The 27,336-nt window shown below is 39.1% G+C and overlaps 1 protein-coding gene across 13 annotated transcripts in view; it reads left to right on the forward strand.

Moving 5' to 3' along the window:
* The window catches only part of ANKFN1 (ankyrin repeat and fibronectin type III domain containing 1), a 556,807-nt gene that overhangs the window by 399,134 nt on the left and 130,337 nt on the right, over positions 1-27,336 (forward strand). For all 13 annotated transcript variants that reach the window (XM_072646766.1, XM_072646762.1, XM_072646765.1 and 10 more), the window contains 2 exons: positions 1,047-1,241; positions 3,091-3,204. In XM_072646766.1, coding sequence (XP_072502867.1) covers positions 1,047-1,241; positions 3,091-3,204 — 309 coding nt within the window. The remainder of the gene's footprint in view (positions 1-1,046; positions 1,242-3,090; positions 3,205-27,336) is intronic.

The raw sequence follows: 27,336 nt of genomic DNA on the forward strand, positions 1-27,336 counted from the left end.
CATAAATTAGTATTCATTTCCTGTAATTAATACAAACATGACTATGAACACAGAGAATATGAATATATAACCACCTAATTTCCATTTCAAAATACAAGTTAACAGATTTCCACTTGAGTTATCTTCATAAATTTTACCACCTTACCCACTCTCATACTTGAAAGAATGGAATTACTCTCTTTCATTTGAGAAGATCTTGTTTGGGTCTTGGGAGCCACAGGGGTCATAGGCTGAAAAAAGATGTTGAACTCAATCTTAAAGACCCAGCTGAGAAACCTGGTTTTTGAAATCTCAAATGATTTGCTTGATCTTCTTCTGAATTCCATTGGAGCCTCCATGACATCACACCTGTCTTTTCTCACCCTCTTATCATGGTCCTATCATCTAAATGAGGATTGGTCACCTCAGGTAGGAATTCAAGTGACTGTCCTTAGAGCAAGGGTTCTTGAGTGTTTTTGTGCCATGGACTCCTTTACCAGGATCCCTTCTCAGAATGATTTTTTTTTTTAATTCATAAAGTAAAATACATAGGATTACAAAGAAAACCAATTACTGTATATTGAAATAAAGATGTATTTTTTTCTCATCCAAGTTCAAGGATTTCCCCTATTATTCTTCACTATTATTCTATATATTATTATTCTCCTTGCCTGAATGTCTGAACTTCCTTTTGTGTATTGCCTTCCCCTATTAGAATATAAGTTCCTTGAAGACAGGGACTTATTTTCTTTCTTTCTTTTTCATATTTGTATCCCCATGCCTGGAATGCCTTCCGCACCTCTTCCTCTTAAAATCTCCAGCTTCCTTGACAGCACAGATCAATTACCTTTTCTTGTCCCTTTGGTTATTAACATACATTCTCCCTTCAAATTCATGTGTATTTATTTATCTATTTTTACCCTCCCAGTATAAGGTCAGCATCGTATGGGTGTGGGGAATAGGGTTGTTTTTCTCCTCTATCTTTGTATCCACAGCATCTGGCACGATGCATTGCCCATAACTGGCGCTAAATAAATGCTTATTAAAGTGAATCTCTTCCCCTGCAGTCATCAGCCTTGAAAGCAGATCAGCACATCTGAACACCCTGGTCCAAGAAGCTCAACAGAGGGTGAATGAGCTGTCTGCCCAGGTGGAGAATGAAGGATTCGGTATGGACAGTACAGATAAAGAGAAACAGTTGAAAGCTTGGGAGTGGAGATACCGGCTCTACAAACGCATGAAAACAGGTTTCGAACATGCTAGTGAGTAGTAGCAAACCTTCTGAATTTGATCAGCCTCTATCTTTTAAGAGACAACTAATAATCTCTCTTTACTCTTTAGTGAACATCTCATTAAGAACAAGGACTGTAGGAAAGTGGGGGGAGGGGGGAGAGGAAGGGCGAGATAGCTCTCTTGCTCCATCTTCTTATTAAGGTCCCATGTCCATAAATGTGTGGCTCCAGTGATCCCAAGGCTAGACATACTCTCCTGTTTCATCTTCCACCCTCTATGAGTTTTAGAAATGCGCGAAAATGGGCCTGTTGACCTGTTTAGCCTTGTGACCTTAAAAAAAAAAAAACTGAGTAGGGAGGAGAAACGTATATTGTTTAAAAAAAAAGATGTTTGCTTCAATTATGAGTCTTCTGGTAAAAGCACAGGATCTATGTTTTCTGTTTTCTACTGCACTTCGTAGCTGTTAATATTAACTATGACTAAAGTTGGCTTCTGGCTAAATGTGAGACAAAAAAGAATATAATGGTCAAATTCATTAATTTTGTTTTTTTTTCCCCACTTCTATGCTTGAGGATAATTATTTATTAATGTAAAGTATTTTGCTCCCATTAAAGCTGTTAGCACATGAAACTTTCCCTAAGACCATCCTTCAAATGAAATTCAAATACACTTGAGAAAAGCAAGAGAATTGTTATTAAATATGCAAACACTTTTACTTAAATAGTCTTGGTAGCTAATTGTAAACAAAAACCCAATTCATTCGTTCGCTAATTATTCTTCCAGGCTGCAGAGGTTAGCCTGAGTTCTAAGCTTTGGTTGTGATGTAGACATTGACTCTATACCCAACATAAGCAAACTGGCTGGTGCCATTCCTGGAAACAAAATGACCTGACTTAAAATCCAGCCATAGATATGGGTTAGCTGTGTGACCCTGTACAAGTCACTTACCTTGCCTCAGTTTCCTCATCTATAAAATGGGGATAATAATAGCATGTGTTTCTCAGAGTTGTTGTGAGGATAAAAAGATAATATCTGTAAAGCACTTTGCAAGCCTTAAAGCAGTATTGTTATTATTCTGACAGCTCTCTGTTGGAGTACAACATCTACAATGAATAGTCAGTACAACCTCAATTATTCATTCACTTTGAAGCAAATGCAATAAAAGGTTTCCATCAGTCCATCAGCAAACATTTATTAAGTACGTACTTAACAAGCAAGCATTTATTAAGTACTGACTTCATTACCTTACTTAAGTACCTACTGCTATATTACAGAGTCTGAGGCTACACACACACACACACACACACACACACACACACACACACACACACACACAAAATGAAGATCCCTACTCTCAAAGAATCTACATTCTAATGGGAGAAACAATATATACAATATGAGTATACACAAAACATATCCAAGAGATACAAGGGCACTTTAGGGATGAAGGTTCTAAAAGCTGAGGGTCCCAGGGAAGGGACTCATGTGGCATTTGATACTATAAGGCAATGTTGCACAGACATACTTACCTCTGCATCCTCAGCATTGGTGACAAAGCTGACACATAGTAGATAAGGAATGAATAAATATATGAATGAATAAATGAAAAAATTGTCTAGGACTCTATCTTGAGCTAAACAGACCTGATTATTTGCTTCGAACATGAGGCATACTGGACACAGCTCAATAAGTCCACGATGGCACTGGATGGTGTCTGAGCAGGTCAACTAACTAGGCTGCTAATTGAGAATGTCCAATAGTCAGAAAAGACAAAAGCTTCTATGGTGCTTGTTTCAGGGCACTCTTTGAAAAAGTGGGGACCACTGTTTGAATGGGATTTGTTCTAATGTGCTCCTTGTGTTTTCTCTTCCATCCCAGGACCCCCTGAGGTGCCAACCAACGTCTGTCTCATGGTAACCAGTAACACATCACTCACTGTCATCTTTCAAGAGCCTCATAGTGTCAACGCAGCTGTAGTGACCAAATATAAAGGTATTGGATTTCAGATTTTTTTTTCTCTTCATTGATCCTTCTGAGGAAAAAAAATAGGCTATTTAGGGATGGAGTTGTCCCCTGTTCTGTTTGTTTGTTTTCCTTGCTGATACAATCTTCTCCTCTAAATGGGCCTTCAGTGCTGAAACATTTCCTACTGGAAGCAAAGGAGTGACAGTGGACAGGATAGGAAGAAAATCAGTGTAGAGGCTTGGACTGTGAGTCCCTGGAGCCCTCAAAGATATTTTTTGTACTCTCAGTGGTCAAGTATGAGTAGGGTAGGCCAGTTTCCATTGAGCCAAGCTGAGAATACTGCAAAAAGCCAGACCAAAAGGCAGAATTTCCCTTTGAGCAAGCTGCTATTACTTCCTTCCCTCTTCCCCTAAGAGGGCAGGTTTCTCTAAGTATTTCTTTACTTTTCCTTCTCCTAGCCCCCATATCCACTCTCTTCCGAAAGAAGGCTACCTTGATGCAAAAAGACCTTGAAGTCAATAGCCATGTATTAAGAGCCTAGTATGTGGCAAACACTATGCTAAGTATTAGAGAGACAAAGATAAACAAGAAACCATCCCAGTCCTCAAAGTCAGATTCTAAAGGGGAGACAATATGCATGCAACTAGGTAAAGACAAAAATATATGTGGAATGAATTGGGGATAGGCTCAGAGGGAAGGCAATTCAATCCAATAACCATTTATTAAGTGACTACGATGCACCCAGCCAAGGAAGCTAGGTCTCTCAGTGGATAGAATGCTAGTCCTGGAGTCAGGAAGACCCTAGTTCAAATCTGGCCTCAGGCACTTACTAGTTGTGTGACCGTGGGGAAGTTACTTAACTTAATCCACTGGAGAAGAAATGACAAAGCACTGTAATATTTTTGCCAAGAAAACCCTATGGACAGTAATGGCGTGCTATGGTAAGCAGCAGTCACAAAGAATCTGACAAGTGTGAATAATAATATGCTAAGCACTAGGGATACAATTAATTAAAAAAAAACAAAAAGAATGACAATCCCTGCTCTTGAGGAGTTTATAATCCAATTGGGAGAGACCACACACAGGAAAAATGGGAGCTGACACTTGCTTAGTTGAAGGGATATGCATGGAGCAGAGGAAATGAGAATAGAGGTTCTATTCTCTATATAAAGGAAGTCAGCTGGAGGAGTCGGGAACTCCACCTTCCAGCCCTCCAATCAGAGGGAGAGGAGGCTAAGGTAGGTGGGCTCAATCAGAGCTGGAGTTAGCAGCCTGGTGATGAGATTAGATGTGATGCGCTTATCCTGGGAAGGGCATCTTGTTCCCAGGATTTGATAACCTCTGGGTTATCATGTTTTTTCATAAGACTCCTCTGTCCCCATATCCAGAATGCGTTTTTTCTTTACCATCATCCTTTGATCTTTAGCTCTTTAGCTCTCCTTTCTAAAAAGGTCAAGTGCCACCTTCTACAAGAGACCTTTCCTGGTTCTCCAATTGTTAGTGTCTTTCCCTAAATTGTTTTCTGTACATTTTTGTATTGATTTATCTTTGTACATACAGTCTCTACCCCCACCCCAGTACACTGAGAGTTCCTTGAGACTTTCCATATTTTATTTTCCTAGTACCTGGCAAATTGTAAGCACTTTCTAAAAATGCTTGTTGAATGAATGTTGAACCCCATTATCCAAACAAAGTGGCTTGGGGGTGACCCCCAACAAGATTCCACTGGAAAAACCTGAACATAATTAGTGAAGAGCAACCAGGGACACACCCAGTTTAGAAATAGGGATACCGAGGCTCCTGGCACTGCTGCAGTTGTTTGGAGCAGTAACTCCATTAGCATCTTTGTTTTCATCCATTTTTCTGGAGTGATCTGGGTAAACCTCAGTGGATAAAATTCAGGGAAATTATTCACTGGGAGTTCGTGAGTGTTTGAGTTAAATCAAGTTCAGACATTTCTCTAAATGTCCACCTCTTTCCTCCTCATTTTTATAAAAAGCAAAAATTGTGCTGGCCAAACAGATGTTACCTTCTTGTGTTTTATTTATGAGTTCTCTGAGAGCTTTAATTTATCCGAACTGTAAACTCTTTCATACCCTGTCTCAATACCATGTGCTCTAATAGAATGAAAGCTCCTTGAGGGTGAATATTCCTTTATTTTTAGCTCTGCCTTCCTAAAGTCCAACAACCAAGACTGGCACATCGTAGAGATCTAACAAATACTTCAATGAATGAATACCAGAAAGTTCCATCAGTATTTCCATTTTAACCCATCTCTCAGGAGACTTGTATTTGACTTGGGTTGAAAAAGAAAGGTCACAAATATTCTATTAGTGACTTGAGGGAAATAATTAAGCATCATGAATAGAATTGTCTGTTACATGATGTAGTGAATTTCCTTGTGTTAATTTCTAAGGCTCTAAATTGATTCTTCAACTTGACCATTCACAAGAGTTATTTAAAACAGATGACAAGCTGCTGTACTCATAGAAACAGAATGACCTTTCTGAAACCATGGATTGGTCTGGTCACTTAATATAGGAATATCAGCAAAGTTACCCTAAGACATGGCTAATTATTTTGTTTTCCTTATTTTTCCAAAAAGAAAAAGAGAGAGAGAGAAAAGAAAAAGAAGGAACAATGGAGAAATCCGCTGAGTAAAATTGCAATTATCCAATTGGTTAGAGGGAAGGCTTAACCAAGCAGTATTTGGGGTTTGGCAAAAACATCTCACGCTACTTTCCAGACTTTCTGGGTTCAGCAAAATCCCAAGCCTATTTGGTCAACCACTTCTTCCCCTTAATGCTTAAGCTTGTGTGTGTTTGTAAGAAAAAAATCTGATCACTCTGTTTCTCATTTGTTTACACTCAACTCATCAACATACTATTTGGGAAGAGTGAGAAGATATCCAAGGAGCTTTTTAACAGCATCTTTTTTATAAGCCCTCTTCTTCAGACCTGGAGCTGTGTGTTATGACAGCCTCCAGCAGTGCTTGGGTCTCAAAGAGGTTCAAACTTAGCTTGAGCCCCAGGAAGCTCTTAGGAGGTTTTTGTCTGTGCCAGAAGAGCTCCCTCCATTCCATTCTGGCTGGCTTCTGGCCATATCTCCCATAGACTCTGTGATGTGAAGATATATGTGATAGAGTGTTGTGGTTGGGCAGTCCTAGCCTCTTCCTTGGCCCCAACAGCTCTGTGGATCTTTGGTTCTCATCTCATCAACTTCCATGAGTTGTGGAGAAAGGCTAAAGCTGTCTCAGATACGTCACTACTTTGGACAGGAACCTCACTCCATGTCTGTCTCCTTCTCACTTACATTCCTTGCTCCCACACTGTGGCTGAAATGGGTTGTCATTTGTTCTTCTGTGAAGATCCGTTCATTTTAGGCCTGTAACCAAAACGCAGTCTATCAAGACGACATTTTGCTGCTCTTTGCTGCAACTTCAGAAAGGATTCTTCCCGCTGGTTTCATTGTTGATACATGGGGTGGCATCTGGTTTTCATCCACTGAAAGGGTTGTTTTCTAAATGGTTTGGGTTTTGTTTTCTTAACTGGGAATACTCATAGTTGGAGGATTATTAATGATTTGATTCTGCATAATTATTACAATGCAATAACTATCAAAACCTCCCAGCAAGGAGGACAAGCAAAGTCTGAAATGGTTTGCTCTCCCAACTTAACTTCTAATGAATTGGACACCTTCAGGTGTAATCTCTCCCCTTCATTTTTCTTCACTTTATGGTAAAGCTTTTGAAATTTTCAAGGTTCCTATTCTTTCACAACGTAGGAGGATGTTGTAAAAGCTGGCCATTTCTTTATCTGTTTTCTACAGTGATCAGACTTGACCCTCTGGTAGCCATTCCTCCAATGAATATACTAGCTCTTCCCTCCAGTTCCTTTCCCATTGTGGGTTTGGGACTATTATAGAACAAACTATGATGATTTCAAGGAAAATTCCTGACAAAGTTCTCTCTTGGGCTGGAGACCACCATCATTTGTGAAAATGCCAGTGATCTACAGGAAGATTTTTATCTTGACCTTGAACATTAGCCTCAGGGCCTTCTATCACAACATTTTAGAGTAAATAAGACTTAAGCCAGATCTTCTAGGTGCCTGAGTTTCTCCCTGACTGTAAGTGAAGTCTTTGGAAAGCTACCTTTGAGCTTTCTGACCCTCTAGGCCACAGTTTCACCACTTGCCTTGGTAGCAAGAGTACTGAAGGTCACTGGCCAAGACTCTTCACCACCCAGACACAAATTGAGAGGAGTTTCTTGATTTACCTATACCATTAGGTAAAGATCACCTCCTATGGCTTTCAAGTTGGTTGCCAAGGTAGTACAGTAGAAAGAACCCTGCCTGTGGAGTCAACAAATCTGAGTTCAAATCTCAGTTCTTTATGCTTACTATCTATATGACCTAGAGTATATCATTAAACCATTCTAGGTCTTAATTTCCTCATCTGTAAAATGGTGGAGTTGTACATAATGGTTTCTGAGGCCCCTTCTAACTCAAGATCTTTGATCCCAATATAGAATCTTAGCTCTCACCCAGTCCTTTCAGTTCCCCTACTGCAGTCATTAATAGCTGACTTGGAATGGAGTAACAAAGGACTTCATTCATCCTCTACAACGTCTTCACACATTCTACCAATTATCCCACTCCCTTGATACTCCTTCTATTCCCAGATTGTCTGAAAAGGTACAAAAGCTCTTACCTTAGCAATGACCACCCCTACCTCTGTTGTTCATCTCCATTTTCACTACAGTCTGTCCCTAAACTCTTCCATGCCCTTTGCCCAATACTATCAATGTAAAGGGTTTAACAGGCTCTTTTCCTCCAGAATGTGGTGATACAGAGAATTCAGCCTATCAATAAACATTTATTAACTGCTTACTATGTGCCAGGTACTGTACTAAGTGCTAGGGATACCAATAAATAAATAAAAATACAAAAGAGAGCCCCTGTTCAAAAGGAACTCACAGTCTGATGGAAGAATAAAGATGAAAATAACTGTATGCAAACAAGCTATGCTCAGGATAAATAAGAAATAATCAGCAGAGTGATGGTACTATCACTAAAGGGGATCAGGGAAGGCTTCTTGTAGAGGAGGCAATTTTACTTGAAACTTGAAGGAAGTCAGAGAAGCCAGAAGATGGAGATGAGGTAGGAGAAGATTTCAGACATGAGAGAGAGTCAATGAAATACCCAGAGTCAGGAGATGGGGTGTGTTGTTCAAAGAAAAGCCAGTGTCACTGGATCACCAAAGGCATAAGGAGTAAGAAGACTGGAAAGTTGTGGAGGAGGGGCAAATTCAGCTTGTTTTTGACTTTAGCAATCCATTACTCAGACACATTCATACACTACCCTTCTTGTGTGAAGTGTGAGCAATCATCATGCCTTTTTCCTGACTTTATTCTGAGAACATGGCTGCAATACATGTGCCAAACATCTCCACCAACTCAACATCATCTCCCCTACAGTCCCCCAATCCCTACCTTTTGCTCCCAGGATTTAGCTTGCTACATAGCTTTCTAGAATGAAGCAAGGGAGGGAGATTTAACCCCAATCTAGGCTCAGTCTACACAAGATCTAGCAACTGATAAATCTTTTCCCCATTTGAGGTTAGCATTCATAGATGGGCTATTTTCCTGGGGCAACAGTTCTGATCTGATTTTGTGATACTGCTGCTTTTTCACCCCACTGAATTCTTATCCCTTTGTCATTAGTTGACTTGTAAGGTCCATTCCAGCTTTCAGTGTCTTATAGTATGATTCCATTAAGCCAGAGCAGATACTGCACACAGATTAAGCCTTAGACAAAGCTCTGAAATATGTCTCAGTTTGATCACTGGTGACAATCAAACCTTTGACCACCTTCCACTGCCCTTCCACACCCTTCACATCAACACCTCTCCTTCCACAGGTATCCACTGACTAGTGGTTCTCTAGCAATCCCCAGTGTGAAAAACACACACACACACCAGTAAATTTGACATATCTTCTATCCTTTATCTCATCAAAACTTATCTATGCAGCATCCTATCCCTTCAAGACCCTAATTGTGTTGTTGTTGTTTAATCATTCAACTCTTCATTCAAGAGTTGGTCATTACCTCTTCATGACCATAGCATGCCAGGCCCTTCTGTCCTCCACTATCTCTCAAAGTCTGTCCAAGTTCATGCTCATTGTTTCCAAGACATTATCTATCCATCTCATCTTCTGCCATCCCCTTAATAGGGAGTTTGCCATTAATCTGATAACTATTAGAAATAAGAATGTTCTAAGAGCAAGTTCCCCAAGCAGTGTTTGAAAATAGGACAAGGAAACCTAAGAATGAAGATTTCATAAGAAAATGTCAATGATGGTGATTTTTTCCTCTCTAAAACATCAAATATTAAATTATGTATTATCAAAATGCTCATTGGCCATATCAGTTTTTCAACACAAGAATAGACTCAGTTATCCTCAGTTTTGCTACAAAATTTCCCCAAACCAGTTTTCATTTTAGAGGTAGGTATTCCCTTCCCCCCAGACCATGTTGGACAACATTTATGTGTTCTAGTGATATATTTTATACCCTAAAGTCTTCTAAGATCAAATCAATTTTGTATCATTTCTACCATTCTTCACTGCCAAAATTTGCATTTTAACATCTTTAACCTACTGAGGTTTTGAGGCTATGTGGAAAAATGGATAGAACGAGGAGTAACTTAGTCCCTCGCAGTAGGAAAGACTTGGGTCCAATTCTGACTTCTGCTGCTTCCTAGCTGTATGTCCTGGGATAGGAATTTAATATGTTTGCCCCAAACAAGTCTCAGATTTAGCTATTACTTCAGAGATAGGCTTCAGTTTGTACTGATGGACAAGTTTTCACACTGGGAATTCATGGGAATTCACATGAAATCATAGATCTTTTATTTGTTTTTATAGCAAGAAAAATTAAATTGGGAATTTATGGCAAGGACAACTACAGAAAAATTTTGTAGTAGGAGGGCTCTTCAAATTATTCCATGAAGGGAGCTACTCATAGTGTTCAGGGCAGCTCAGACACTTGCCAGCTGTGTGAACTTGGGCAAGGTCCATGACTTCTCAGCCTCAATTCCTCCATTTATAAATAATACATGGACTACTTACTTCACAGGGAGGCTGTAAGGATCAAATGAGATGGTATATGCTTTCTAAACATAAAGAGCTATATACTTGTCAACTCTTATTATTTATTACTACAAATTCTCGCCTGGCTTCATGAGAAGAGAAAAAAATAAATTAAGAGATTGGAGCACCATCCACACTAAAATAAAAGTCTATAGGGATCATCCCAGCTGCACAGTGATCTCTTGGATACTTCCAAAGAGAAAGTTGAAAATTCTTGAAGATTCCCATCCTTTTAGAAAGAAATATAGAGGTGGGCTGGTAAATGCTTAACTATTGACTTGGGAGGGGGCAGGAAAGGGGGGGAAGGTATACATGACACACTTTTAAGTTTTATTTGCATTCTTTACATTTTCTCCTTCACTTTATTAAGGCTAGGCAAATGAATTCAAATCTTGCCCAGACTGTGTGATATTCAATAACTTCTCAGAGGCTTAGCTTCCTCAACTAAAACAATACATCAAGCCCCACTTTTTTATATTCATCTATTTCCCAGGTATAAATGTTCACGCTGAAAGTTTAGTGATCAGTTTTAGTGAGTTGGCTTTAGCACACCTCTATGAAAGCTCACTGACCTTAGCATCAAAAGTCCTGTGTTCAAATTCCATCTCTGATGCTAATTACCTGCATGATCTTGGATAAGTCACTTAACTTCTCTGGTTCTCACTATCCTCATCTATAAAATGGGAGGGGAGACAAGTAGACAAGATCTGTGATCTATGATCCCATTTTTCTCCAGCACAGTTGTTGACACAGTCCTGGTATGTCTATGCACATGGAGAATATTACTGATAGTCTAGGAGAGATGGTGACTTTTGACTCGCTGCCCCTGGCTGTCTCCTGCATGTCAGGAAAACTCATATTGGCTACTATCATGCTTCTTATTTATGCTCCACTCGTTGGTCTGTTCTCTTGATTTTAGGTTGGTAACTTTTTGAGGTAGCTAGATGATGCAATGATCAGAGTATTGGCTTTGGAGTCAGAAATATCAGAGTCTGAATCTAGTTTCACATACTTGCTCTGTGACCTTGGGTAGATCACATAACCTCTCTCAGGCTCAATTTCCTCATCTGTATAATGAGGATAATAGCAACTACCTCCCAGGATTGTTGCAAGGATCAAATAAGACAACATATGGAACGCACTTTTAAAACCTTAGATGTTATATAAATTCGAACTTTTTATTCAATTTTATTTGGTTACAGAATCTTCAAATGTTAGGAGTGGGAGGGACCTTAGGGACCACATATCCCAGAGGGGGCCACTTTTTCCACAGCATCCCACACCAACCAAACTCCACATGTGAGCAAGTTGCATGAATCTAATTAAATCACTAACTACATCTAATTTCAATAACAATCTAATTGATCCAAGCCTGCTAGAATAACACCTGGAAATAATCAGTTACACAACAGTAGCAGTGGGCAGGTGGTTAGGACCTAATGGTAGCTAATTAGGCAAAATTTTTCCCCTAAAAAACATATCAGTTCGGCTGTATCCCTGGGGTCAAGCAAGCTTCATACATCCTCATGTTGGACAACAAAGGTCCATTTTGAACCCACCCCTGTATTTGTAGAGAAAGACCCTGAGACACAGAGCATTTCAGGCAATGTCTTTTCCTGGAGAGTACACTGAATTTGGTGTTAAAGGACCTGGATTCAAATCTTGCCAGGCTATGTGATATTCAATGACTTTTTCCTCAACTATAAACTGAAAGTCTGGATCTTCCACCTCTGAATCCCTATGATCTTATGACTTACATACAGTCGTACAATGAACATTAGTGGAAAACTTAAGATTATAAATCCAGTTTCTTGTTCTTTAGTTCAGAGATCTTTAACCCCAAACCCTTCACTATAAGCATATTATACAGAAACCTCCCTACTAATCCATTAATCGATAAATATTTATTTTTCCTCTACTACACATGCAGGGCACAGTGCTAAATGTTAAGGATACAAAAAGAGGTGAAAGACAGTCCTTGTCCTCCAGGAGCTCACAATCCAATCATCCTTTAGGTTCATGCATTTCCTGTCAGTGAAGTCACTTTGTAAGAGAATGGTTTGGGCATTTCAGTAACACAGTAACACAAACCTCTGGGTTATTGAAGTCTCTATATTGAATTGCCCTTTATAGAGAATAACTATGGCACATCAGCAGCCTGTCTAAAAAATCTACACTGGGCAGCTAGATGGCACCATAGTGCACTGAGTGCCAGAACTGGCATCAATCAGGTAGACTTATCTTTCTGAATTCGAATCTGGCCCCAGACACTTACTAGACGTGTGACCCTGGACAAGTCCTTAACCCTGCTTGCCTCAGTTTCCTTATCTAGAAAGTGAGTTGGGGAAGGAAATGACAAACCACTTCAGTATCTTTTGCCAAGAAAATCCCAAACGGAGTCACGAAGAGTCAGATTCAACTGAAAAATGACCACACAACAATAAAGACAACAAATCTACAAAGCAGTTTCTATTTCTTTCTACTCTGAACTATCCAAGGCAGACTTTTCATGGATAAATGCTTTGAAATTCCAGAAATAAGTAATATAACAGTAGTAGTTAGTTATATTCAAATGTTTAGCTAAGATTTTGGCAATGAGGTTTCTAGAAATGGGTAGTATTTTTATGTGTTTTCTACTTATTGAGTTATTTTTATTTTGTATCTTCCTTGTATGTAAACAATTGCTGTAAATAAATTTAAAAGGCAGAGATAATAATGTGGAAATAGTACAAGACTAGGAAGAAAAATATAATAGGATGGGATGGCATGGGATGGCATGGGATATGATAGGATGAATGAGATAGAATGAATTTGTTAAGAGTTAGCAGGGATCATAGGGAAGATATTGTCCAGTTGCCTCATAGAGAAGGAAAATGAGACCCAGAGAAGGGAAGAGATTCCTAATGCTCTACTAGTTACGAGCAGAGCCTGGACAGTGGCAGAATTCAGTCTCCTAAGTCCTAGTAATAGACTTGAAATCAGGGAGTCATGGGTTTGAATCCTGTCTCAGATGCTTACTAATAATCTGTGTAACCTCAGGTAAGTAACTTTGCCTCTCTAAACCTCACTTTCTTCATCACTGGACCCAGATGACCCAGGAGGGAAAGTAAGGCTGGTAACCTTGCACAGCCCTCCCTCACTCACAACAAAGTCAAGTGCAAGTCATGTCATCATTTCTCTGATGGCATGGTCTTCTTTGGCAATGAAGGACAAACATAGATTCTTCATCTGCAAAACAGGGATAATAATAGTCCCTTACTTGACAGGATTGTTGTGAGGATCAAGTGAGATAATGTATATAAAGTGCTTTGTAAATCTTAAAGCATTGTAAACATGAATTATCACTATTATTACTCCTTCAATTATCTCATGCTGCTTTAAACAGTACCAAACAGTGTTTCAGTTTCAAGTATTTTATCAAAATGAGTTTCAATATTCTCAATCACTCCTGCCTCTAGCCCTTACCACCTGGGTGATTATTTTAAAAATGAATAAATCTCTTTCAGTCTCAGTTTCACCACCCTTATAACAAGAACACTAATGTCTCCTCTCCCTAACTCATAGTAATGTGAGATAACCTGCTTCAATTCTTAATTAACTGTGGATTATGAATCTTTGATATTATTCATGGCCAATTTATCACACCAAAATAATCTCTACCTTCCACTTCACTAGTGGAAGCATATCTTCACTAGTTTTCTTCGCCACTGGGCCAATGTGTTCAGGAAAAGCACACTAATATCAGTATAGTAATATTAACCCAAGCCAAAAAAATATTGTGAAAGCATGTTTATTGCCCTTTAAAAATCTCATTAATCTTTCCCAGACCAAAATAAATTAATCCTGGTTTATCAGCTATTTGCACATTAACCATGCCTTTGCTTTCTCCCTCTTTCTTAAATGTAGATCATTACAGAATCTTAAAATTGAAAGAGACTTCCCACCTATGTTAGGAGTTTTTATTCTGGGGTCCTTGGATAGATTTCAAGGGGCTTATGAACTTAGAGGGGAAATCCCTCTTTATTTTCACTAACCTCATTGAAATCTGAAATTTCTTTTAATAATGAATGTACACAATAAAAGACTGTCCTAAAAAGAGAATAGTAGGTTTCATTAGATCCTGACGTCCATGATGAGAAAAGGAACCCTAGTCTAGTATCTCTCCCATTCCTATTAGAAAATCTAAGAGATTCTGCTTTTTGCTTAAATGCTTTTACTGATTAAGAACTCTCTACTTTCAAGAACACCTATCCCATGCTTGCATAACCATTGTTGTCAAGGAGTCTGCTTATATCTTGTATTGACCATTTTTGGTCTGTCTCCCTTTAACTTCCAGACAGTAGGGTGGTACAATAGATATAGCATGGAACTTGGAACCAGGAGAATTTGAGTTCAAATCCTGCCTCTGATGCTTCCTCGTTGTGTGACCCTGAGCAAGTCATTGAACTGTGCTTCCATTTCTCCTTCTGTAAATGGGACTAATAATCGCACGTGCCTCAGAGAATTCTTATGAAGATTAAATGAATTAACCTTTGAAAATCTTAAAGTGCCACATAATTGCTAGCTACTGGTGGTGGTGGTGTTTTTGTTACATCCATTAACCTTATATATTAACCTTAATATCCATTAACCTTAACTATCCCTCATCTATTTGAAGATAGTTATTGTGGTCTCTCCTTTTTGTATTAAATATCCCTATGCTGATGGTAGACTCTTTATTATACTGATTGCCCTCATTCGGGACACCTTGGAGTTTGTCAGTGTAAATTAATTTAAAAATTTGTGTTGCTACTAGACACAATATTTCATATATGGTCTAAGCAGCACACAAAAAAATATGAATATTACTGCCACTCTCTTGGACCCTCTATTTCCATTAGGGATGTATGATTTCATTAGTACAGGATACTTCTGGGTGAGGAAATTTTCTCTACCAGTAAAGGTGTGCATCATCTCTGTAGAAAAGTCTCATATTCTTAGAAAGTTGCCTAAAGGGAGCTCTGAGAATTTCAATGATACATCCAAGGCTAGTATGTGGCAGAGGTGAGACTTGAATCCAGGTCTTCCTGTGTTCAAGGCCAGCTCTTCATCCATTTAAACCACACTGTCTCTCTTAATATGATTCATCCTGAGAAATCCTGAGATTTCTACAAACAAAATTTACATCTTGGTTGGTTGTTATCATTCATTCTTGAAGAGGTAATGCCAAAATGGCATCACTATGTTATAGTCAAGTTACAGTGTGTCTAACTGGCTGATCAGACCAATGTTGGGTTGACTCTAAATGTGGAAGAAGAAAAGAATGCCTTTGAGAATTAACACTTCACATAAAAGCAAGATTCCAGTATTCATTTGTCCACTCATTCGTTCAAAGAATATTTATTGAGAATACACTATGAAAGAGGGATAGTGAAGAATACAATGATGTCTGAACCACTCAAAGTTTGGCCCCTGAACTCAAGAAACCTCCAATCAAATGATAGGATTTATGTAAAAATCTTTGCAAACCTTAAAGTAATTTATAAATGCTAGTTATTATCATTTCTTCTTCGTCGTCTTCTTCTACTACTACTACTGCTGCTGCTAATAATAATAATAAAAATACTGATAATAATATTGTTATTATTATTTAGTGGTCAAGGAAACTTTCCAGTATCAAAATTTCCCTCTAATTTAAAAAACAAACCCCATTGTAATGAACCCAAAGTGAAGACCCTAGAGACTTTAAGCTACATTATCTACAACCCCCTTTATTGGTTCTTCTCTCTCATCGACTTTCCCTCCCCAACTCCTACCTCTTCCTTAGTTTTCTTTCTCCACCTTCCCCATATGCTCTGTCTCTACATATGCATCACAGGAAATTTTCTGCAGAAGTCATTGAGACGCCAATAAGACAATAAAAGCTAACGTGTACATAGTTCTTTAAAGGTTTCAGATGTCTCCTTGTCAACCCCCATTTGCTCATATATTCTCTCACAACCCTGTGGGCTGGGTGCTAATGTTAGCCTCACTTTATATGTGAGGAAACTGAGGTTGAGAGATGTTAAATGACTCACCCAGGGAGTCATGCAGCCAATAAGTGTCGAAGGCAGGATTTGAGCCCAGGTCTCTGGGGCTTTTCTCATGTCACCAGGCTCTCTCTCCAAAAATTCCCATATGTCTGAGAGAACTTCAGAGCTAGAGAGTCTCCCTGGGCATGGCGCAGGGGAGCCACTATTTGTTTCTTGCCATGAAATTGGGACATTCCTCCCAACAGTTGCATCTGAAGGAGACTCAGCCTGCCAATCCAGATTTAAAAGCAGAGCACAGGGAGCCCTGATGTGCCAAACCTTCTCTGCTCTTTCCATCCACCAGACCACTGCCCCCACACTGCCCCTCCCCACCCCCAGACAGAACAAACTGTATCACTTACCCCCTGGGAGACTGGCAGTTGCTAAGCCCCGACGCCATGAGGCTGATATTTTTCCAGCAGTCTCAGTGGCAGGTCTCCCCTGGAGGCAGACTCAAACGCTGCCCTGTCCGAGTGAGGCTCCCCAGCTTGGCACCCGCTAGGAGCCGAAAACGATGAGCAGCTGTCTGGATCACCTTCTCCCCCATCAAGAGCTTTCTCTTGATTCATTTTTGGCCAAATCCCTTCGGAGCGTTCAAGTTTGTCAATAGCCTGAGACGACTTTCTAGAGTTTCTCCCAGGGGACAAAGTGTGTTTTCCTAAGAAATCACTGTTCTAGCCATGAGTCTAGTTCCATGTCAGGAGCAAAAATAATAAATGATCCCCTGTGACTGGCGACTGAGGTGCTTCTGCCCCTTCTAATGAGTGCTTTTCAGGGGCTTCTCCCTCATTTCTAAAAGGCACTTGGAATTTCCAGCACTCCAAATGTGAATGTTGAGTACAGGAATAACAATCAGTACTGAGATTCCCCCCAGATAAGAGGCCAATAAAGCGTACTGACCCACTCATGTGCTCAGACTTTTTTTTTTCTATGAAAAACCAAGGTGACTCTCCAAAAATCTATGTCGCTTCTTTGAATAGATGGGGTTTTCATTTTGATAAAAGCACAATTGTCATGATCGTTGGACAGTAGATTTAAAGCTGGAAGCTTTGAGGGCATCTAATCCAACCCCTTCATTTTACAGATGAGAAAACTGAGACTCAAAGACATCATGACCTACCTGAGGCCATATGGGCTTAAGGGACAGAGGATTGGGAACCCAGGTCCTCTGGTTCCAAAGCCAAGGAACATTCAGCTGTCCTGCTCCAAAGTACATGAAAGGAAAAGTGTTCAAAATAGAGAAACTTCGCTAATGAAATTCAAACCATAAGACAATGGAACAGGATACACATTATCCCCATTGACCTGTCTGTCCTGGAGATGCTTTCATTGAACCTACAGAAGATGAACCAACATCCCAATCAGACAAAACAATCATGTAGTCCCCCTGGCATGAAGCTTAGGTTCAGAGAAGAGAGGTAGAAGGGAGCTTCAGTGGTCAGCCAATCCAAACTCAGAAACCAGAGACCCAGAATTGATTAAGTGACCTACCTAAGGTCTTAACAGGTAGAAAATATCTGATAAGGATTTGAACCCGGGTCATCTGACTCTAGATTCTCTAGAGTCAGTGATTTTCCCACTATACCACATATACAAAAGTCTGTAGAACATTAGATATGAAAGAATACCATCAAGATAGTGACTTATTCTTAATGTGAATTCCATCAAAAATAATCAAAAAAATACTTCATAATAATAACATGATCAAGTTGAAGATCTCTCCTGCCTTACTAAACCCACATCCTTCCCTACTTTGCTTACCCATTTATTTCTATTTTTAGGAAGGTTTTGCTAGCATTAGAGTCCAAGAATGGAACCAATCAATGTACTAGAACACCCTGTGCAAAGCAATTTAGCTGCCCAGAGTTGAGCTGCTCCATTGACAAAAAGAGGGTGAGAATATTTGCTGTCAAGTGCACTTTAAACGATCCTGGAAAGGTGTACTCTTTGCCATGGAGCTCATCCCATTTCTCCAAACCACATTTTCCAAGGATTAAGTGGGGAAAATGTGATAAACAGAAAAGCATCCATATTTTCCCTGGATTGTGTTAGTTACATACCTACCTGTGCCCGTGCTGAGCAAATTCACTTTTAATCAATTAACAAAGATCTATTTAACACCTACTATATATTCCAGGTACCCTACTGGATGCTAGGAAGACAAATGCAAAGGCTGAAATAATCTTTTATTCTCAAGCAGTTTACATTCTGGGGTGGTCAAGTTCATTTATAAATACACGCAGAATAAACATAAAAACAATAAATACAGAGTAGTTAAGTTCAACAAGCATTTATTAAATACCTCCAGCATGCCAGTCATGATATTAGGTGCTGGGGATTCAAAATGGAACAACCCCTTCCTCCAGGTAGCTCACATCCTATTGAGAGAAAAAAATATATACACATAAATAAAATTTTAAAATATACAAATATTTGTAGGGGAGGGTAGAAATATTTCTCATATAAAGGAGAGTTTGTTAACAATAGCATAGGAGTTACAGAGGGCACAATGAAATGGTAGAGTGTAGTATATTAGGGACACCAGAGAGATGTGACTGATGTAGATTGACAGAAAATACCAAAGAGCTCTAATCTAGACTGCTTAGAAAGAGAGGGTTATTGAGTGAAGTCATAGGCTAATGGGTTATTGTTTCTTTCACAGTAGCTAAAATAATGCACAAAATGAGTCCCACAAAATGAGCCAGTAGGAGTGCCATGCCCATGGTCCAAGAAAGGGCGCACCAGGGCACTCACATGTTCACAGCATAAGCCAAGAGAGGTTTAAACACAAAAAGGCAAGCCCGTGAGCAAGCCAATAAATAATATGAGAGTCAATGCAGCAATTACATATGCATTCCTTCAACAGACCATCAGGCTCCCACTTATAAAGTGGGAAATTAAATGCTGAGGGAGATGCAACAATGATACCTGCCCTTAAGGTGTTTACAGTCTAATCAAGCAAAGTTTGAGGCTTTAATTGGCTAGGTCTCTACTGTCTAAAGACAAGCTTGAGAAGCTCTTCCAAAGCTGGCCAGGTAGACTTCCTTTACTTAAGATTCTAGGTAGAGATTCACCATGGTTCAGGCCACTCTTGCACCCTCTTCTCCATATCCCTCATGGAGGAAAAGCCGGTTCTTTCCCATGCCCTATGGATACATGCCTCCATGACTGTAGACTATAAAAACAAGAATGTTCAGATCAAATTTTCCTGGACTTTGGAAGCTATTATTATTTGGGTGTTATGAATTAAGTATAAAAAGAAAGATCTTGGCATTTATAGATTCATTTCAATGACGCAAAAGACATTGGAAACTGGTTTTAATTAAAGAAAAAAACCCTCTAAGATTATAGACTCAGAACAATACAAGGAAAGAGAAACATTGAGCATTTTTGTGTTTTCAGAATATATTCATGTCCTATTCTCCTCGTTCCTGTGTTCACTGTAGCTAAGGTACAGAAATAACAATGAGAACAAAGAATAACCAAGTTCCAAGGCCAAAAATTTCAGGAGACAAGTATCTCTTGGGTAAACTTTGGGTCCAAGGAGCAGCCGAAAGTCCAGCAGAGGGCGCTGTTACTGAGCTCAACTACAAAGTTGAGTGGCCATGTCTTAATAAAGAGGATGATGAATTTTCTTTTTATCGTTAAACACCTATCAAGGAATATATTCACAGAGCAATTTAGGGGAAGAGTACTTGACAGAGCTAAGCAAAAATACCCTCACATACGAGGAAGGGTAGGAATCATAGACTCTTCGTATCACTAAGAAGGAAAAGGTCATCTAATCCAGTCCCCTGCCTTCAAATAGGATTTTCTTTAAAGATGTTATTTCTTGTTTCTTAAATGCTTTTTCTATCCAAATTCAAAGACCTTCTGAAATCGATGAAGGACCCCAAGTTAAGAACTTTTAATAATTAGTAGTACTTTTTTCAAAGAAAGTTTTAATTTTAGAATTTATACTACTGTCTTGAATAGCTTGTCTGAACCAAGAAAAAATAAAAGCAAAATATAAACAAATTCAGGTTGTTTGGAAGGGACATTTCAGGAAAATAGAGTGTAATGGACACTTCACTGCCCTGGGAACCAGCACAGCTGAGTTCTAGGCCTGGCTCTGATCCTGATCAACAGTCCCTCAACTTTGTCTGGGCCCCATTTATATGGTTGGATTACGCTAAATGATCTCTGAAGTCCTTTCCAGCCCTGAAATCCTAGGATCCTAAAAGATTCTTCTCAATATCTACCTCTGTAGGAGGAGGTCTTGTAGAATTAGTGGTCTAAGATTTTCTTACATTCAACAAGACCCCTACCCCCACCCCTAGTCCCACTAGCCTGGAAATTAGAGGAGGTTAGAAGTTACCTTGTAGTGAGAAAGGGGCTACAAAGTCCTCTGCAAAATACTGCTACAAAATGGCAAAAGCCAAATGAATAAGGTTATATACTTAATGGCACTGCCAATGAAGACTGAGTTGACTCTCTTACTTAGACTCCATGCCCTAGGAAACTCCAAATAGAAAAATATAGGTAGATTTATGTGTGATTTCAGATCTTTCTGACTATGATTTTGATCAGTAAAACCCATTAAGAGTTGGCCTCCTTGACTTAGCTCTTACTCTGACAATTTGTTAATTCATTTCAGTTGTGTCCAACTCTCTGTGACCCCATTTGGGGTTTTCTTTCCAAAGATAAAGGAGTGGCTTCCATTTTCTTCTCCAGCTTATTTTACATATGAGGAAACTGAGGCAAACAGGGTTACATGATTTGCTCAGGGTTATATAGCTAGTAAGTATCTGAGGCCTTTCCTGAATCCAGGCCCAGGGCTCTATCCATTGAGGAGTCAATAAATGGAGAACCTAGAGTAATGAGAAAAGCAAAGGTATAAAAGACATAAATAAGAAGGGAAGGGAGTTACCAAAAAAAATCTATTGATGTTCTAGTTTGTTACTGACACTTCAAGGGGGCTTCAAAAAACAATTACAAAGAAATTAATACACAGCTTTATTTGGAGTACATGTTGACATGAGGGGAGGGAGCAAGAATCTATCTAGATCACCAGAGGCACATGGATATAAATTGCACAGATATAACTAGAATCCAGAAGGAGCAAATTACAGAAGATTCAGATGGATCAAATGTCAGGACATGGAGGAGGAAGGAAGAGTATCAATGATCTAATGAAAAACTCCTCTCTGCCTGACACATAGGTAATTCCAAATTCTAGACATGCATCCCTCACTAGGTGCCTAAGTCAGTCCCGCACAACGAGGTCGTCGTCTAATGGAGATGATGGCTAAGTGTTTATGGTGGAGTCTAGGTCTCACTCAGTTCCGTGGATGGCTATCTCCAATGAAAACGTCAAGGAATGGTTCATCAATGAGGTTGCATGGGAAATGGAAGTTTCTAGCTTGATGGGTTCCCAGCAGATCCCAGAATGGGAGGCAATAACTATCAGGAAAGGAGAGCATCATTGTTAGAGTAGAGCCAGTCTGTTACACAAAAGACTAAAACTGAAAAACCAGAGAACTGGACTATTACAGTTGAACTGAAAAAAAATAAAACAGAGTAAAAGATATTATGAAAGGAATTGCATACAAGCAGAATATAAGAGTAGCCAGAGAGACAAAGACAGGGCAAGTGAACTTTCTTCTACTCACAAGGCATAAATCAAAGGGGAAGGTAGAACACAGACAGAAAGACAGAAACAGAGAGACAGAAAGAGCTAGGGGGAGATAGGGACAGACAAAGACAGACAAACAGACAGTGAGAGACAGAGAGACAGCAAAGCAGAGATGGAGAGAGACAGAAAGAGATAGAGAAAAACAAAGTGAGAGAGACAAAGAGATGGGAGGAGAGAGGCAGAGGAAATGAGACAAGGAGGAATGGAAGATAGAGACAAAGAGGGAGAGAAAGACAAGTGAACTTCCTTTGCTTGAGGGAGGAATCAGAGAAGATGGGACAAGGAGAAAGAGAGAGATGGGGGTGGGGGGTGGGAGAGACAAATAGACAGACAGAGACAGAGAAAGACAGAGAAACAGAGAGAAAAGAGACAGATCAAGGCAAAGATGCTTGGATGCAGACAGAAATTCTATATAGAGAATAGAAAAATTCTGGTAAATTTCCACTGTGCCTTTCCTTTATTGACAAATAAGAGAACAATGCAGTAAACCTAAGTGGTGACATGGTTTTAAATCTTTGAGGAAGAAGAAACATCTGCTGCCATAATTCCTGAGACTGTAGGGGGTTAATTTTATAGAAGAGGCTCCTGCACAAAACAAAATAGCCCACTTCTCAAAGGGAGCCTTTTTGCCATGCTTTAAAGCTATCAGGGAAAGTGAAGAATTTCAAATGACCAGGGTGCTAACATATTTAATTTTTAACGTAACATTAGAACCATAAAAGTTCCCTCTTTAAGATGTGGAATATGGGACACATGCTCTTAATTTGTACTTCCAGTTTCTGAATGAAAAATCCACACATTATCCACTGCCCCACCAGGATTAGATCAAGTTCTGTTTTATTGTTTCTGGCCAAAAGCATTGTGAGACTTACAGACCAAATATCAAGTACAGTGCAATCTTAAGAGCAAGTCCCTAAATTAGACTGAGCTCCTGAACTTGGAAATATTTAATATTTTAGAAGTAACATTTCATAGAAATCAGCATCAGAGGAGTAGCCATCACCACTCTGTTTTATTACCATGCTTACGATGGCCTTTACTCGGAGTTGGAAGAAGTCAGAGCAAAAAGAGAGAACATTTAAATTATATATGGTGGCATGTCAGACTTTCATATTCTGAAATTGACTATGAGCATATCCTGGTTAGAATTATGAAATTTAAAAAAATAAAAATAAAAGGAATTTCTGGAATAGACCTAAATATCAGAAAGATCCTAGTCAAGTCAAATAAAGTCAAGAAATATCTATAAAGCACCTACTTTGGGCTAAGGCACCAAGCATTGTGCTGTAAGGTTCTAGAATACACAGAAAGGCAAATGACAGTCCCTGCCCTCAAAGAGCTTATAGTCTAAAGCAGGAGACAACATGCAAACAGCTGTGTACAAGTAAGATACATAGAGGAAAATTGGAGATGATCGGAGAAGGGGAGGCACTAACATGAAGGGTGATTAGTAGAGGCTTTTTGTAGAAGCTGAGATCATAGTATCATAGATTTCAGGCTGGAAAGGACTGTGGAGACTATCAAATCCAACCCCCTCATTCCCTAGCTAATAATAATAATTCTTTAGCACTTACTGTGTACCAGGGACTGTGCTAAGCTCTTTATAGTTATTGTCTCATTTGACCCTCATTGCAATCCTGGGAGGTAGGGGCTATTATCATCCCCATTTTACAGATGAAGAAACTGAGGCTTAGAAAAGTTAAATGGTAAAAAAAAAAAATTTAAATAGTTAAAAGGTAAAACTGAAGGTTAAACGACTACCTAGTCATAGCTAATAAGAGCATGAGACTGAATCGGAACTCAGGTCTTCATGATTTCAGGCCAAGAACTCTATCCATTGTGCTACCTAACTGTCCCTTTAGTTGCACAATAGTTTAATGGTTCCACAAATACAATTGAGTCCCAACTAGTGTATATAAAGAATTGCCTTTAGTGGTTGTCTTATTCAAATTCACACTGCATATTTCCATTGGACTGGATCCAACTACCATATTTTACATGATTATAACTTTGAATAGTGTGAATGTAAATATATATGGCTACTTCAGGGGATTCATTATTTACCCTATTCAGGACTCGGCGGTATAGTTCCCTTGATCAATCTGGTGGCATCTACCTTCAGTCATGGCAGTGAATATAGTCTAGACACTAAATGCTGTAAAGGCTTACATAGGCTTGAGGTTAATGCAAGCAATGACAAATAAGAATTATATTCATATTATACACAGGGGACAAAAAGCACTACTCTTTGATTGGATCTAGAGGCAGGCTAAACAAATCTACCTAGTGCAGAGATAAGAAGAATAGTTAATATATTGGATAGTAGAATCAGGCTACATGACAGAGAGGATGATGGACAAAAAGATACACAAAAAGAAATACTGTTTTTGGATGTGATTGATGTGAATATATTTTGGTCAGCTGTGCTTATATGATATAACACTTCTGTATTCCTTCTTTCTTTTCTTTCCTTTTTTCTTTCTTCCTTCCTCTCTCTCCCTCTTTCTTTCTTTCTTTCTTTCTTTCTTTCTTTCTTTCTTTCTTTCTTTCTTTCTTTCTTTCTTTCTTTCTTTCTTTCTTTCTTTCTTTCTTATACCTAAGTGAATAGAGGCTAGCCCCTGAGTCAGGAAAACCTGAATCAAAATCTAACCTCAGATAGTTATTAGTTTACAACCCTGGGCAAGTCATCTAACCTATATGCCATAGTTTCCTCACTGTAAATTAGGAGTAATTATCACACCTACCTTACAGTGTTGGTATGAGGATCAAATGATTATATGTGTGTGTGTATGTGTGTGTATATATATGTTTGTCCTTTGTTTTCAAAGATGATCGTGACATCAGAGAAATGATGACATGACTTGCACTTGACTTTGTTTTGAGTGAGGGAGGGCTGTGCAAGGTGTCCAGTCTCACTTTCTCCTCCTGAGCTATCTGAATCCAGCAACCAGATATTCATCAGGATGACTGGAGGAGGCCCAGGATGGCAATGGGAGACCTTGGCCTTTTTTGCCTAAAGTCTATTCAGGTGCTCACTTAGAGTGAGGTGACAACCATTCGGTGAATAGACATCTTTAAGAAGTAATCAGGGAATGGCCCTTTTAATGAGCAAAAGAAAAAAAATTAGTAAATCAAACTGGGAGGGAAAGAGCAACAGTTACTACTGATAATCACTCTTAAGCCAGGAGGGTCTAGAAAACAGTTATGAAGTTGAGTTTGGGCAGGGACCTATTGTCCAATCTATGGACTTCAGAGTGCACTGGGTTTGAGGTTTTGGGAGAGAGAGAAAGAGAGAGAGAGAGAGAGAGAGAGAGAGAGAGAGAGAGAGAGAGAGAGAGGGAGAGGGAGAGGGAGAGGGAGAGGGAGAGGGAGAGGGAGAGGGAGAGGGAGAGGGAGAGGGAGAGGGAGAGGGAGAGGGAGAGAGAGAGAGAGAGAGAGAGAGAGAGAGAGAGAGAGAGAGAGAGAGAGAGAGAGAGAGAGAGGAAAGAAAAGAAAAAGAAAGGAAGGAAGGAAGGAAGGAAGGAAGGAAGGAAGGAAGGAAGGAAGGAAGGAAGGAAGGAAGGAAGGAAGGAAGGAAGGAAGAAGGAAAGAAAGAAAGAAAGAAAGAAAGAAAGAAAGAAAGAAAGAAAGAAAGAAAGAAAGAAAGAAAGAAAGAAAGAAGGAAGGAAGGAAGGAAGGAAGGAAGGAAGGAAGGAAGGAAGGAAGGAAGGAAGGAAGGGAGAAAGAAAGAAAGAAAGAAAGAAAGAAAGAAAGAAAGAAAGAAAGAAAGAAAGAAAGAAAGAAAGAAAGAAATCGAGCCAGTAAACTCCAAGTTACCTGGGCATCCTCTGGCCATCCAAATTTACCTTCCTTTGGAGAGGAGAAGGAAGAGGAGAGACAGAAAGGAGAGGATGAGTTGAGTTACCTAGCTAGCTGGGTCTCCATTCAGGTGTCTACTCACAGGTTGTGTTCATTTTTGAAGAAGACCATGCCATCAGAGAAATGATGACATGACTTGCACTTGACTTTGTTTTGAGTGAGGGAGGGCTGCGCAGGTCACAAGCCTCATTTTCTCCTTGTGAGCCATCTGGATCCAATGACCTGATATGATATATACACATACACATATATATACATATATATGTATATACATATACATATATATATATATACATATATATATATATATATATATATATATATATATATATATATATATATATATATATAAAACATTGAACATACTTCCTGGCACATAATAGGCACTTAGTAAATGTTTGTTCCTTTCCTTACAGGGGAAAAAAATTAAGTTTTTAAGGGAAGTACCATAGTGCTACAGTTCTGTATGGGTTCCAGAGCTGACAGGAGGTCCCACCAGGATGTTACAGGGTTGCATCTCTAGAAAATACAAGATGATTTCCTTTTTGTGAATAATCAAAGCCATAAGGTAGCATTATAAGTCTGGGAAATTATATAGGGCCTACTCAAGCAATGAAACTGAGACATTGTGTTGTGTTTAGGATAAAAAAAAAATCTATTGGGAATACAGATTTGCTAATTCATCAAAGTATTACATGGAGGATAGTTGTTTGATAAAATTCTTTCCTCATAGCTAAGAATCTTTGCCCTAAAGGGAAAATCTGGAGTTTAAATAATAATAACATTCCTAGCACTTCCTATGTGACAGGCATCATGCTAAGTATTCATACTTAATTATCTCATTTGATCCTCGTAATACCCTTGAGAGGTAGGTCCTATTATTATTCCCATTTTGAAAAAGAAGAAACTGAGACAAGCAATGATTAAGTGACTTGACCAGGGTCAAGAAAGTGGTGAACAAGTTGGTGAGTGTCTGAGGAACACAGGTGTTCCTGACTCTAAGCCCAGCTCTCTATCTACTACTTCACCTAGCTGATCTATTCTAAGGACTTTCCAGGGAACTCTAAGTAATTCCCTCATGTTACAAAACTTGCATGAGAATTTCAAACTTAAGAACAGAATGTTGTTCTAACAGAAAAGGGAAATGAATCAAAGATACATTTGGGGTTATAAATCACCAAAAAAAAAAAAAATTAACATAGAGCCTTAAGAACTCCAAGATGTGATAAAAGGCATTTCAAATCACCAAGATTTTAGATTATAGTCAATGATCAGAATAGATCTCATTTTACTGGGTGATATTCCAAAGACTGATAGTATATCACAGTAAATCCCAGTATGTACCACTGTATGGACACATAGGCAATTAATCTTAGTCAACAGATAATAGCTTAAAGTAGAGGTCTAGTTTAGCTACAGTCTTATAG

This window comes from Notamacropus eugenii, chromosome 2 (genome assembly GCF_028372415.1).
Source record: "Notamacropus eugenii isolate mMacEug1 chromosome 2, mMacEug1.pri_v2, whole genome shotgun sequence".
Lineage (NCBI taxonomy): Eukaryota > Metazoa > Chordata > Mammalia > Diprotodontia > Macropodidae > Notamacropus > Notamacropus eugenii.